General features: G+C 50.7%; 1 protein-coding gene across 1 annotated transcript in view; it reads right to left on the bottom strand.

Moving 5' to 3' along the window:
- Nucleotides 1-2,218: 2,218 nt before the first annotated feature.
- The window catches only part of SPINT1 (serine peptidase inhibitor, Kunitz type 1), an 18,139-nt gene continuing 6,605 nt past the window's right edge, over nucleotides 2,219-13,752 (bottom strand). Inside the window, exons 4-12 of the mRNA XM_021706273.1 lie at nucleotides 7,253-7,380; nucleotides 6,911-7,049; nucleotides 6,653-6,823; nucleotides 6,458-6,484; nucleotides 6,005-6,130; nucleotides 5,838-5,888; nucleotides 3,769-3,939; nucleotides 3,512-3,559; nucleotides 2,219-3,087 (exon numbers count right to left, since the gene is read on the bottom strand). Of these exons, the coding sequence (XP_021561948.1) occupies nucleotides 2,876-3,087; nucleotides 3,512-3,559; nucleotides 3,769-3,939; nucleotides 5,838-5,888; nucleotides 6,005-6,130; nucleotides 6,458-6,484; nucleotides 6,653-6,823; nucleotides 6,911-7,049; nucleotides 7,253-7,380 (1,073 nt within the window). The 3' untranslated portion in view covers nucleotides 2,219-2,875. The remainder of the gene's footprint in view (nucleotides 3,088-3,511; nucleotides 3,560-3,768; nucleotides 3,940-5,837; nucleotides 5,889-6,004; nucleotides 6,131-6,457; nucleotides 6,485-6,652; nucleotides 6,824-6,910; nucleotides 7,050-7,252; nucleotides 7,381-13,752) is intronic.

The raw sequence follows: 13,752 nt of genomic DNA, 5'->3' as shown, positions 1-13,752 counted from the left end.
TCTTGCCTCCACCTCCCAAAGCGCTGGGATTACAGGCATGAGCCACCGCACCTGGCTTTCCAGAGATAATTTGAGGCAGAGGCAGCTGTCTGTGCAAAGCATGGAGCAAGCATAAAAGTTCTGAGCGTCATTTGGGCGGGCACGAAGCAGAGGATGACTGGGGCAACCACAGAGATAAAGAGTTTGGGGACCATAGTTCCAGCTACTTGGAAGGCTGAGGCGGAAGGATCGCCGGAGCCCAGCGGGTCGAGGCTGCGGTGGCCGGGAGCGCCATCTGCACTCCAGTCTGGGTGACAGAGTGAGACTCCAACTCAAAAAAAAGTTTGGGGACCAAATTGTCTTGTTACAGTGTCTGCATCCCTGCTGCCTGCACTCCCGAGTGGGAGCTCCAGGAGAGCTGGGGCTGCTCTCAGCCGTCCTTACTCCATACCTGCCACCTTCGGGGACCACACTCTCCTCAAACCTTGCAGAAGACAGCGCCCAGCTGAAGTGAGAGCGCCCCCTAGTGGCTCCAACGAGCTCTCACCTTCTGCCGCGGGGAGCAGAACCCGCCGTGCCCTCTGCGCAGCCCAGCAGCTGTTACTAGGGATGGCTCTCAGCCTGGCATCCCCTCACTTGATCTCTACCCCTCCCTGAGAGGATGTTCACTTCGGGCCAACACTTATGAAGCACTTACTCTGTGTTGTTCACTGTTCTAGGCATTGGGAGAGTTTGAGTCATTAATCACCCCAGCCCTGCAAGAGAACCAATGGATAATGGGGGTTGTTCCCAGTGCTGGGGGGGATCAGTGGAGGGATTGAGTCCGCTTTGAGCCTGGAAAGATGGATAAGTAGCAAAGGAGGGAGTTAGAAGGGAAAATACAGTGCCGTATGAAATGGAACAAAGGAGTGAGCCCACCCCATCATGGCCTCAACATTGACTGTAACTACCACCATTTGTTAAAGTCATAGAGAGAACATGGGGTGCTGAGGACCCAGAGATGATTAAGATGCTATCCGTGGCTTCAGGAGCTCACAACCCAGCAGGAAGACAGACAGTAAATGAAATAAGTGGTTATGCTCAGGGCCTTGTTAGCAGACACAGGAGTGTGTAGCAGGGAGTGCCCCTCACCTGGGATTGTGCGTGAAGGTTTTGAGCTTAGGCTGAGAGATGAGAAGGGGGGTGGTGGTCCAGGTTGAGAACACAACAGGTACAAAAGCTCAGAGGTGTTACCCATCAAAAGGGGGCCCATACCCAGCATGTTAGGAAGGTTCTGCTTCCTGATCTGGGTGCTTGCCTGAGGTGTGTACAGTTAAGGAAATGCATCGATCTGTACACTTCTGACGTGAAGTATGTACATTCACATCAGTAGTCCTTCAGGCGCTTGACAGTAGCTCCCAACCCCTTTTGTATGACTCGACTCTGGAGCCATCCTGTTAGGGCCAGGACCCAGTCCTCCCAGTCCAGCTCTAGGACCTTAGGGATGCAACCTCACAGAATCAGTTTCCTCACCTATAAAATGGGATTATAGTATCATTACAGAGTTGTGTGCTAAGCCAACAACTTGATATGTAAAGCACTTAAATAGTATTTTCAGTGTGCTTCTCTTGACAGTACCAGAGTTTTTATGAGTAGCAGTGCCTGGCACAGAAAAGCACAATGTAATTTATTGAATACATGAATGAATTAAAAGTACGCTATTTTTGACATCAGGAAACGGCTTGAACAAATGCAGAGATGTGGGCTGGAGTGGGATACCTGCACTAAAGGCTCCTGGGCAGGAGTTCAGAGCCTGGGCAGGGGCTTCACTCCTGCGCAGAAGCCAAGGCTTCTGTGGCTGAGGAGGGAGACTGCCAGAGACCTGGGCCCTGTGGAGGAGGTAAGAGCCAAGGTTTAAGCCTGTGCACCATCTCCCCCCAATCCCCGACTGCACATGAGGTTAAGGCTTGCCCCAGCTAATGAGCAGCTACTGAGGTTAAACCAGGAAGAAATAATGCTATGCTGCAGCCCTGCGGCCTCTCCGCAGCCCCTACTCCCACGGCCCTCCCCTCTGGTGGTCAACTGTGACATTACTCTCCACCCACAGGGCCACAGGGCCGGGGCAGTTTCGGGAGATGAGAAAACCTGCTCAACAGGATGGCCAGAGCCTGAACTGGTTGGACAGGGCAGCCCCATCTCCCCCCAGCAAGCTTGTCCCTCTCCTGGCCCACAGAACAGAGGCAGAAACCCCAGAGAAGAGTTTTATTACACTATGAGTGGACTGGAGCAGTGGGAAGTTCAAGAGGGGTGGAGGCTGGGACACGGCTTAGGCTTTTCCGCCTGTCTGCAGGTCCTGGCCAGGTTGAGGTTGGTCAAGGGCAGGGAGCTCGATCTTGGGGAAGAGGGAGAGAGGAAGCAGAGGCCAGGTAGCCCCCTCCGCTTCTCGCTCACTCCATGGCATTAAATAAACAAAAGTAACTCTTTACAGCAACGCTATACAGCAAAGTCCTTCCTCCCAGCCCTGGACTGGGCAGTATGGAAGGGGAGTCCTGGAGGACAGGGTTGGGGCCTCCAGCTTCTGATGCTACCCTAGCCCCCTTTCCAACACCATGGGGGTAGGGGCAGGCGGCTTTGAACAGGATACAAAACTCCAACTTCCTCCAAACTCCTACACAGGCAGGTCCATCTATGTCTGGCACTTCAGGCCCAAGGGCTTTCTCAGACTCCTCCCAGACCCTGGGCTTTCTCAGGACCTGAGCTTAGCTGAGACTCCTTCAAGAGGGGACAGCCCTGAATGCTAAGGCACAGTAGGTCTGGGAAATAGGCAAGAGGAGTCTGGTCCCAAAGTTTTCCCCAGCCAGGTATCTGTCTTGGCAAGCAGAAAGCAGGGCCAAGTGAGAGCTGGCGACCCCCAGGCTCAGAGGGGCCGGGTGGTGTGGTTATAGACCAGATGTTCTGTGTCCTCAGTAGTGGAGACGGTGGAGCTGGCAGGGGTGGGTGGTGGATGGTGATGGTGACAGTGTCTGCGGAAGTCCTTTCTCTGGTTCTTGAAGAAGAAGTAACCCAGGATGGCTACCACCACCACGATGCAGGTGACCAGGAGAGCCGCAATGGCCACCTCCGCAGAGCCTGGGGGAAGAGGGGGTGGGATGAGGGACTCCCAGGGCCTGCCTGGTTTGGATGCCCACCCCCACTCTGTGGAAGGGATCAAGTCAAATGGATGCCAGAGGGGGAAGTAGACCTCCCGTCCATGAGCAGTTGAACGGCACCACCCGGGAACTCAGAGGGAATCTGGTGGGTCTCAGGTCTCAGCTCCAAGTGGCTCTACTCGCAGATAGCTTGCAGAGAGGCCTGGGACTCCAATGGCAGGCATCCGGCACACACTTCATTGTTCTTCCCTCCCTTGCCCATGGCAGATGGCACTAGATTATAGTACTCTGTCTCCATAGACAGCCTCTTTCTCAACACAGGTTTATGCAGTCACAACCAATCAGGTGAAGTTGATTCCGTGATATCTGTGTCAACCTCGGTGAAAGGACAGACCAGGACTTACCTACGCCAGGAACGGGGCTTTCCCGCCGCAGACCAAACACATCCTTCTCTGCAAAATGATGAAGGGAGAGATCAGTCAGTATGAAGAACTCAGACTCAGCTGCTTCCAGTGCCTCAGACCCCCTCACTGCCATCTTCCTCCATCCCCACTCCAGGCACTCTGAGGACAAAGGTGTAACCCCCACAGATTGGGACAGAGCACAACGCACTAGCTAAGCCATTCCCCTGCACACCTCCACCCCCCAACTACCCGCTCACTGGAGATGCCACGACAGGACTCCAGACACTGCTGCTCTTCCTCAAAGTTGTTCTTGTTGCCATAACAACCGCCATAGGTAAAGCGGGCACAGCGTTCGTTGAAGGGGTTGTAGTACCAGCGTGGGATGCTCTCCTGGCAGAGTCCCGTGTCTGGCAGGTCCACACAGTGTCCTAGGGGATAAGGAGCAGACAGAGTGGTGAGTGAGTCCCTGGGGCCCCACGGCTGCTGCCCACCATCTCCTGGCCCACCTCCTACTGAGGGCAGCTGTAGCTGAGTGAGGGTCTGAGAGGTCCCAGAAACATCTGGCCAGGCTGCAGTGTTGCCAGAAGGAAGACAAATCCTAGACAATAATCTTAGGTGCAAAAGTAAACTACACTGACTCAATGATCTCTTTTTCAATTTTCTTTCAACTCTTCTGTGCCAAGATCTCAGCGTTCCTGAGACTTTGGGCAGTGTACCCGTTTTTCTTTATTTTCATTTTTCTATTTTTTTTTTTTGAGTTGGAGTCTTACTCTATCGCCCAGGCTGGAGTGCAGTGGCACGTTCATGGCCACCGCAGACTCGACTTGCTGGGCTCAGGCAACCCTTCCACCTCAATCTTCCAAGTAGCTGGAATTACAGGCATGCAACACCATACCTGGCTAATATTTAGATTTATTGTAGAAATGAGGTCTCATCAAGTTGCCCAGGCTGGTCTCAAATCCATGGGCTCAGGCAATCCTCTTAACTCCACCTCCCAAAGTGTTGGGATTACAGGCGTGAGTCACTGTGCTTGGCAATTTCTGTCACCCAGACTCGAGTGCAGTGGCATGCTCACGACCACCCCAGCATCAACCTACTGGGCTCCAGCGATCCTTCTGCCTCAGCCTTCCAAGCACCCAGTACTACAGGTATGTGCTACCACACTCGGTTAATTTTTTATTTTATTGTAGAGATGAGGTCTCACCAAGTTGCCTGGGCTGGTCTCGAACCCACAGGCTCAGGCAATCCACTTGCCTCGTCCTCTCAAAGTGCTGGGATTACAGGCTGAGCCACTGAGCCCGGCCTAATTTTTTCTTTTTAATTTATTGTAGAGACGAGGTCTCGCCAAGTTGCACAGGCTGGTCTCGAACCCCTGGACTCAGGAAATCTTCTTGCCTCTGCCTGCCAAAATGCTAGGATTATAGGTGTGAGCCATCGTGCTCGGCAGTTTTATCCTTTTTTTAAATTTATTTATTATAGAGATGAGGTCTCGCCAAGTTGCACAGGTGGGTCTCGAACCCACGGGCTCAGGCAATCCACTCACCTCAGCCTCCCAAAGGCGCGGGATTACAGGCTGAGCCACTGAGCCCGGCCTTTTTTTTTTTTTTTAAGTGAGAAACCAGGATTTATTGAGAGGACAGAAAAGTTCCCACAGTGGGAGTGAACTCAAAGGGGTTGCCTAGGTTTACTCTTTTTAACAAAGAGGATGGATGTCAGGGTCTGAGCCTTGGTAGGCAACAATGTCCAGCTAAAATCTGTTAACACTGTTGATGGGAAATTTCCTTTTGATGGCTCACACCTATAATCCCAGCACTTTGGGAGGCCAAGACGGGAGGATTGCTTGAGCCTACGAGTTCAAGACCAGCCTAGGCAACATAACAAGACTTCATCTCTACAAAAAATTAGCCGAGTATGGTGGTATACCCCTGTAGTCCTAGCTATACAGGAGGCAGAGGCAGAAGGATGGCCTAAGCCCAGGAGGTCAAGGCTGCAGTGGGCCATCATCGTGCCACTGGCCTCTGGCCTCCAGCCTGGGCGACAGAGTGAGACCCTGACTCAAAAAAATAACTGACCGATAGCATCTCAGTGCTATGTGGTGGGCATAATTGAAACTCTGAAAGTGTTCAAATAAGTAATGCTTGGAAAACAGAGCCACAGAAGAGAGTCCAGGGAACAGGCTGCTCATGTGGAGAACTCGGGAAGCCCCCTGGCTCTTCATGCCCACAGTCTGGCACACACAGTGGGCGCCCCAGGCACTGCTGGATGGAATGAATGAGGATAGCAGTGCAAAATCTGCCCTGATCCAAGCAACCTGTGGGGATCTCACCTTTGTCACTGTGGAAATGGATGTTCTGGAGCTCTTCAAAGCCACTGGTGTCTGTAGAGATGAAAGGTCAGAGACTCAGGCCCCAAAAAAGTGTCCCGGGGGCACAGGGTAGAGCTGTCGGGACCTTCCCACCTGTTGCCCACCCCCTCTCCATCCCCAGGTCTCACATTTTTCACAGGTAGTCTCGTCAGAGGCGTCAGGGCAGTTGGGGGTGTCATCACATTCCAGGAAACCATCAATGCAGCAGCCATTGCCACAGCGGAACTGGGTGGGGTGACAGGTGCCAGAGCAGACTGGGTAGGGGCGGGACAGGGTAGGAGTGAGGTCAGACTCAAGCACCAAGAGCAAGTGCCAAGGGTCTATCATCCACCTGGTCCTCTCCACCTAACACAGTATCATGATACACACCCCGATTCCCCTTCCATCAACTGGACTCCTCCCACATGTAAATTGCGTGGACCTGATAAAATGCTTGGCTGGAAGGGGTGGGATGTTTGTGGTCCTTCCACATGCCATGAGGGGAGGAATGGGTTGGGCAAAGGCAGATGGTCAGGGGTATGGACATCACATGGGCTGTTAACTTGGCAGGGGCGAGGGAGACGAAAAGGAGTAAAGCCCACCTGGATTGCGCCTTTCCACGGAGGGGCCTGGGAGAGAGAACAGAGAAGTGAGAGGGCAAAGCTAGGCTCCAGTAGGTACGAGATGATGAGGGGGCTGGCAAGGGAGGCACTCCCACCACCCTGAATAGTGGAGAGAGACCCCCCCTACCCTGGAAAAGGTCACCTGAGCCCCAGAGCTGCCTCTCACAAACCTACCTTGCACATTCTGGCAGGCTAACATGCACTCTTCTTCTCGAAGGTAATTGTTCTTGTTGCCCAAGCAACCTCCATAAATGAAACTCTTGCAGATCTGTTCTATGGGGTCATAGTACCAGCGGGGAAAGGAGCCCCGGCAGCGGCCTATCTTGTTGGATGCAAGGCAGTAGTCTGGGGGATGGGGAGAGATCATGAGGGGGTTCCGTGGGATCCACAGAGATGGGTAGCTTCAGGTGCTGTCTCCCACCCCCTTCTCACCTTCTGTCTGCTTGGCAGACAGCACAGTGACTGTGACATTGGCTGTGTCCTCTGGCTTGTCGGAGTCAGGTACTGTCAGCTGGAACAGGTAGGTACCTTCCTTGAGTCCCCACAGCTTCACTTGGTCCGGATCTTTCCTCTAAATACAGAAGTCGCCATGAAGCTTGGACCCCCACTGATGCCCTTCTAGACATACATGCACCCCCCTGGGAAGGGCAGGATACTATGTATTCAATGCATTTCTCCACCTCACGCCATCTGTAGCCACTGGTTGGCCTACTGCCCCAGAAAGGGACCCCAGAAGGCTGCGGGGAGGGTCAGGGAGTCAGCCCAGTGTCTCACCTCTACCCTGACATCCGTGTCACCCTGCAGTAGGTGCCAATTTGTGTTGTTCACATCCTTCAGCACCACGGGTTCCTGGGGTTGCACTTTCAAGTCTATGCCTGCCCAGGCCTTGGGGATCCGGGACCCTGAGGGAAAAGTGGGATAAAGTCAACTCCCACTGAATGCACCAGGTCTCTCCTGGAGGTGAAATAAGGTGGTGGCAGTATGGGCCACACCTAGACCGACTTGGGACTCAGCAGCCTGCATGGGGTACAGGTGGGAATTCACAACAGAACCAGATTCTTGTTCTCTAGTCAGAGACACTATGTCTTTGGTATACTGGACATTTTTATGTTGTGGCCCATTTTTTGTGTGTGTGTGTTGGAGTTTCACTCTGTCGCCCAGACTAGAGTGCAGTGGCCGCTCCCAGCCACCGCAGCCTCGACCTGCTGGGCTCTGGCGACCCTTCCGCCTCAGCCTTCCAAGTAGCTGGAACTACAGGCACGCGCTACCACACCCAGCTAATTTTTTGATTTGTTGTAGAGATGAGGTCTCGCCAAGTTGCCAAGGTGGGTCTCGAACCCATGGGCTCAGGCAATTCACTCACCTTGGCCTCCCAAAGCGCGGGATTACAGGCTGAGCCACCAAGCCCAGCCGTGACCCTTTTTTTTTTTAGGCTGTTGCCCAGGTGCCCAGCCTGGAGAGCAGTGGCTATTCAATTGGTCATAACCACTGTAACCTTGGACTCCTGGACTCAAGCAATCCTCCCATCTCAGCCTCCCAAGTAGCTAAGACTACAGATGTGCATCACCATGCCTGTTTGTAAAATCCACTTTCTGAAGCAAATTACTGAACAGCATGTGCCATCTGATCTCATTTAGGGAAAAAAATATACACACACACAATTGAGGGGGTGAGCTTGTTTATCTTCTACAATAAGCCAACTGCTAACTACTTTATTATTTTTATTTTAAGTCAGAGTTTCATTCTGCCACCCAGGCTGGAGTGTGGTGGCACACTCACAGCCACTGCACCCTCAACCTGCTGGGCTCAGATGACCCTTCCACCTCAGCCTTTCAAGCAGCTGGAACTACAGGTGTGCACTACCATGCCCAGTTAGTTTTTTGATTTATTGTAGAGACGAGGTCTTGCCAAGTTGCCCAGGCTGATCTCGAACCCATGGGCTCAGGCAATCTTGCCTCTGCCTCCTAAAACCTGGGACTACAGGCGTGAGGCACTGCACCCAGCTGCTAATTACTTTAAAAAGTTAAAGTAGGCCAGGTATGGTGGCTCACGCCTGTAATCCCAGCACTTTGGGAGGCAGAGACAAGAGGATTACCGAGTTCAGTGGTAACAACATGGCAAGACCTCATCTCTATAGTAAATCAGAAAATCGGCCAGGCATGGTGGTGCACACCTGTGGTTCTAGCTACTTAGAAGGTTGAGATGGAAGGATCACCTGAGCCCAGCAGGTCAAGGCTGCAGTGGCCATGAGCGCTGGGTCACAGAGTGAGACTCTGACCCCGCCCCCCCCAAAAAAAAATTAAGGTAGGCTGGGCACAGTACTCACACCTGTAATTCTAGCACTTTAGGAGGCTGAGGTAAGAGGACTGCCTGAGCCCAGGGACTTGACACCAGCCTGACCAACTGTTCTCATCTCTAAATAAATTTAAAAACAAAAACAAAAGCAAAAAACAAAAAGTTAAAGGAACCATTTTTTAAAAATCCAAGTAGGGAAATATGTCATTAAAACCCATCACCCCTCAGTTTACTGGTCCAGATTGCTACAGAGAAGCCCATCTGGGTAGAGGCTTAAACACAGAGTCTCCAGGGAAACACAGCGGGCCTTGATGCCCCAGAATGAGTGGCTACTTCAGACAGACTGCCTCCAGTTACGGGTCCTGAGGGAACCATGGTCTCCCTTGACCTAACAGTGCTTGTTCCCGAAGCTCCATCTCAGGGTTGGGTCTGGAGAAGAGGGTTGAACAGTGGCCCTTTCAAAAGATACGTACACAGTGAAACTCTGAAACCTATGAATGTCCCTTACTTAGGAAAAGAGTCTTTGTAGATGTAATTAAGCAAAGAATATCCAGATGAGATCATCCTGGATTAGCTGGTTAGACCCTAAATTCAATGACAGGTGTCCTTATAAGAAGCAGAAGAGGGCCAGGCATAGTAGCTCATGCTTGTAATCCCAGCATTTTGAGAGGCTGAAGTGAGAGGACTACTTGAGTCCAGGAGGTGAAGACCAGCCTGGGCAACTTAGCGAGACCTCATCTCTACAAAAAACTTAAAAAGTTTATGCGGTGGTGCATGCCTATAGTCCCGGCTACTCAGGAGGCTAAGGCAGAAGGATCATCTGAGCCCAGAAGATCAAGACTGCAGTGGGTCGTCATGCCACTGCACTCTAGCCTGGGCAACCAAGTAAAACTCCAACTCAAAATAACAGCAACAACAACAACAGTAACAAAAAACAGAAGAAGCCAGGTGTGGTGGTTCATACCTGCAATCTCAGCACTTTGGAAGGCAAGAGGACTGCCTGAGTCCAGGGGTTCAAGACCAGCCTGGGCAACTTGGCGGGATCTTGTCTCCATAATAAAACAAAAAATTAGCCAAGCATGGTGGCACATGCCTGTGGTTCCAGCTACTCAGAAGGCTGAAGTGGAAGGATCACCTGGGCCTAGCAGGTAAAGGTTGCGGTGGCTGTGAGCATGACATTGCACTCCAGCCTGGGCGACAGAGTGAGACTCACCCCCCACCCCCCTCCCCCAAAAACAGAAGAGAAGACCATGTAAAGACAGAGAGGGTAGGCCAGGTTTGGTGGCTCAGCCTATAATCCCAGCACTTTGAGAGGCCAAGGCAAGTGGATTGCCTGAGTTGGCGAGATCTCAACTATACAATAAATAAAAAATTAGCTGGGCATGGTAGCGCACACCTGTAGTTCCGGCTACTTGGAAGGCTGAGGTGGAAGGATTACCGGAGCCCAGCAGGACAATGCTGGGGTGGCAGCCACAAGCCAAGGGACACCTGGAGCCACCATAAGCTGGAAAAGACCAGGAAAGATTCTTCCCTGGACCCTTTGGAGGGAGCACATCCTTGCTGACACCATGATTTGAACTCTGGCCTTTAGAACTATGACAGAATACATTTCTGTTGCTTTAAGCCAGCCAGTTTGTAGTAATTTTGTTGTAGCAGCCATAAGAAATCAATACACAGCCCTTGATTGGATTACAGTCCAGTAGGGCAGAAAAGAGCCAGCAACATGGTAAGATAAGACCCAACATCACAGAGCAATAGGTATATAGGACAAGCTGAGGGAATAGGGGAAGGCTTCTTGGAGAAGGGACAAAGGATTTTTTGGGACAAAGGAATTTTAGATTTTTTTGTTTTTGTTTGGTTGTGAGGAAGAATGTGGGGTGTTGTTAGTGACAGGAGAAAACATGAGAAACCGAAATAAGGAGTTAGGAATTTGCAAGGCTAGTTCAGTGGATAGTAAGGAGACCAGTTGGGCTAGGGTAGGCCTCAAAGTGCCCTGGACAGGCCAGGGTGGAGTTTGGACACAGCAGGAGTGACGTTCAAATATTAAACAGCTGGACAGACTCTGGCCATGAGCAGTTGGAGCACAGCCCTCAGGGCCCTGGCTGCACCAGACATTGACCTCCAAGCTACGTGATAGAGTCCAGGAGTCCTAAGGGATGGGTCGAGGCTTGGACAGCAGTGTTTTCCCAACTATTTGGAAGTATTTCCGTGGAGCGAGAAGGCTGACACATGGACCAGTGCAGCGGTTCAGTGTAGATGCAACAGAGTGGCCTGAATTCCAGGGCAGCTAAGGGAATGGAAAGGAGGATGTGAAAACAACTCTGGGCAGACGCTTCAGGCTTCTCCTTGGCCAGGATCTGGGAGCTGAAGAGGAAAATCCAGGGCACAGGCAGAAGGAAACATGTGGTTTTTAAGTCACAGAGAAGTTAAATGTGGGGGGGGGAGGGGGAGGTCACCTGACCAGCAGGCAGCGGGAGATGGGCATGGGAATGCCAGAAAGGCCAGGATTGGAAACAGACCTGGAGGCATATTAGCAAAGCTGTCACTGATTTGAATGTATCCTGGGCAGCATGCTAGGTACTTTACTTGCTTTATCTACATCAGGAGTTGGCAAACTATGGTCTGCAGGACAAACCTAGCCCACCATTTCTTATATTTTTATTTCATTTTATTGAGTCAGGGTCTCACTCTGTCACCTAGGCTGGAGTGCAGTGGCATGATCATGGCTCACTGCAGCCTTGCCTCCGGGGCTCAGGCAATCCTCCCACTTCAGTCTCCCAAGTAGCTGGGACTATAGGCGCATGCCACCACATCCAACTAATTTTTAAATTTTTTTTGTAGAGATGAGGTCTCGCTATGTTGCCTAGACACACACACACACATATTTTCTTAAATTCAGAATTTCACTCTGTCGCCCAGACAGGAGTGCAGTGGCACGCTCATGGCCACCGCAGCCTCGACCTACTGGGCTCAGGTGATCCTTCTGCCTCAGCTTTCCAAGTAGCTGGAACTACAGGCATGTGCTACCATGCCCAACTAATTTTTTTATTTTATCTAGTATAGAGACAAAGTCTCGTCATATTGCCCAAGCTGGTCTCAAAGCTGTGGGCTCAGGCAATCCTCTCACCTCCACCTCCCAAAGTGCTGGGATTACAGGTGTGAGCTACTGCGCCTGGCTGGCTTCTTATATTTTTAAAAAACCAAAAGAGATGAAAAAAAAAGGAAAATAACCTTTCATGACATGTGAAAAGTACATAAAATTCAAATTTGTATCAATAAATTGAAACACATTCCTGCCCATTTCTTTACATAATTACATATGGCTGCTTTCACATTACAACAGAAGTTGAGTTAATTGTAACTGGGACTGTATGACCCACAAAGCCCAACATATTTGCTAGTTAGACCTTTACAGTAAAAGTTTGTTGAGCCCTGATCTCTATCACCTACCTTTATAAACACCCTATCACACCTGCATTTTCACTCTCTTTTCAGATGAGAAATTTGACGCCAGAAAGGTTAAATGACTTGCCTAGCGTTGCTAAGTTTCTTTCTTCTTTTTTTTTTTGAGTTGGAGTTTCACTCTTGCCCAGGCTGAAGTGCAGTGTGCATACTCACAGCCGCCTCAGTCGACTTGCTGGGCTCCGGTGATTCTTCCGCCTCAGCCTTCCAAGTAGCTGTAACTACAGGCGCACGCTACCATGCCCGGCTAATTTTTTATTTATTGTAGAGACGCGGTCTCACCAAATTGCCCAGGCTGGTCTCAAACCCGCGGTCTCAGGCAATCCACTCACCTCAGCCTCCCAAAGTGCTGGGATTACAGGTTGAGCCACCAAGTCTGGCCCTTTTTTTTTTTTTGAGTTGGAGTCTCACTCTGTCGCCCAGACTGGAGTGCAGTGGCCACTCCCGGCCACTGCAGCCTCGACCTGGGCTCCGGCGATCCTTCCACCTCAGCCTTCCGAGTAGCTGGAATTACAGGCACAGGCTACCAAGCCCGGCTGATTTTTTGATTTATTGTAGAGATGAGGTCTTGCTGCCCAGGCGGGTCTCAAGCCCGCGGTCTCAGGCAATCCACTCACCTTAGCCTCCCAAAGGCACGGGATTACAGGCTGAGCCACTGAGCCCGGCTTCTTTTTTTTTTTTAAGTCAGGGTCTCACTTTGTCACCCAGGCTGGAGAGCAATGGTACAATCACAGGTCACTGCAGCCTCAGTCTTCTGGGCTAGGTGATCCTGATACCTCAGCCTCTCAAGTAGCTGAGACTACAGGTGTATGCCGCCACACCCAGCTAATTTTATTTTCGTAGAAACAAGGTCTTGCTATGTTGTCTAGGCTGGTATCGAACTCCTGGGCTCAAACAATCCTCTCACCTTAGTCTCCCAAAGTACTGGGATTATAGGCATGAACCACTGTGTCTGGCCTGGGCCACTAAGTTTCTAAATGGCAGAGCTGGGATTTGAACCTGGGTCTAAATGAGTCCACAGCACATGTTCCCTCCAAAATGTCATTCTACAAATCATCCCCCGCTTAGAGGTGTGATTTTCATTTCTTTTACAATCTTGAGTTTTAAAATTTTTTCTAGCTTAGGTAATACATGTACATGAAATAAAATTCAAAAGGTACAAAAGCCTAGTGAAAATTAAGTCCCCTCTTCTCCTTAACCTTCCAGATTCCTCTACTCAAAGATATCCACTTTTACCAGTTTTTTTGGTGTGTGTGTGTGTGTGTGTGTGTGTGTGTGTGTGTGTATGTGAATATCGAGAGATAGTATTTGAATACACAAGCATGTAAGTTCTTCATCTTGTTTTTCCCTTATCATATATTGGAAATCATTCCATGACAACACATAAAGAATTTCCTTTTTGTTGTTGTAGTATAGTATTCATCATATGAATGTACCACAATTTATAATTTATTTAACCTAGCCAGGCTCGGTGGCTCAGCCTGTAATCCCGCGCCTTTGGGAGGCTGAGGCGAGTG

Source organism: Carlito syrichta, unplaced genomic scaffold, assembly GCF_000164805.1.
Source record: "Carlito syrichta isolate Samal-C Ts95f unplaced genomic scaffold, Tarsius_syrichta-2.0.1 Scaffold315401, whole genome shotgun sequence".
In the NCBI taxonomy this organism is placed as follows: Eukaryota; Metazoa; Chordata; class Mammalia; order Primates; family Tarsiidae; genus Carlito; species Carlito syrichta.
This window is presented reverse-complemented; position numbering and strand designations above follow the sequence as displayed.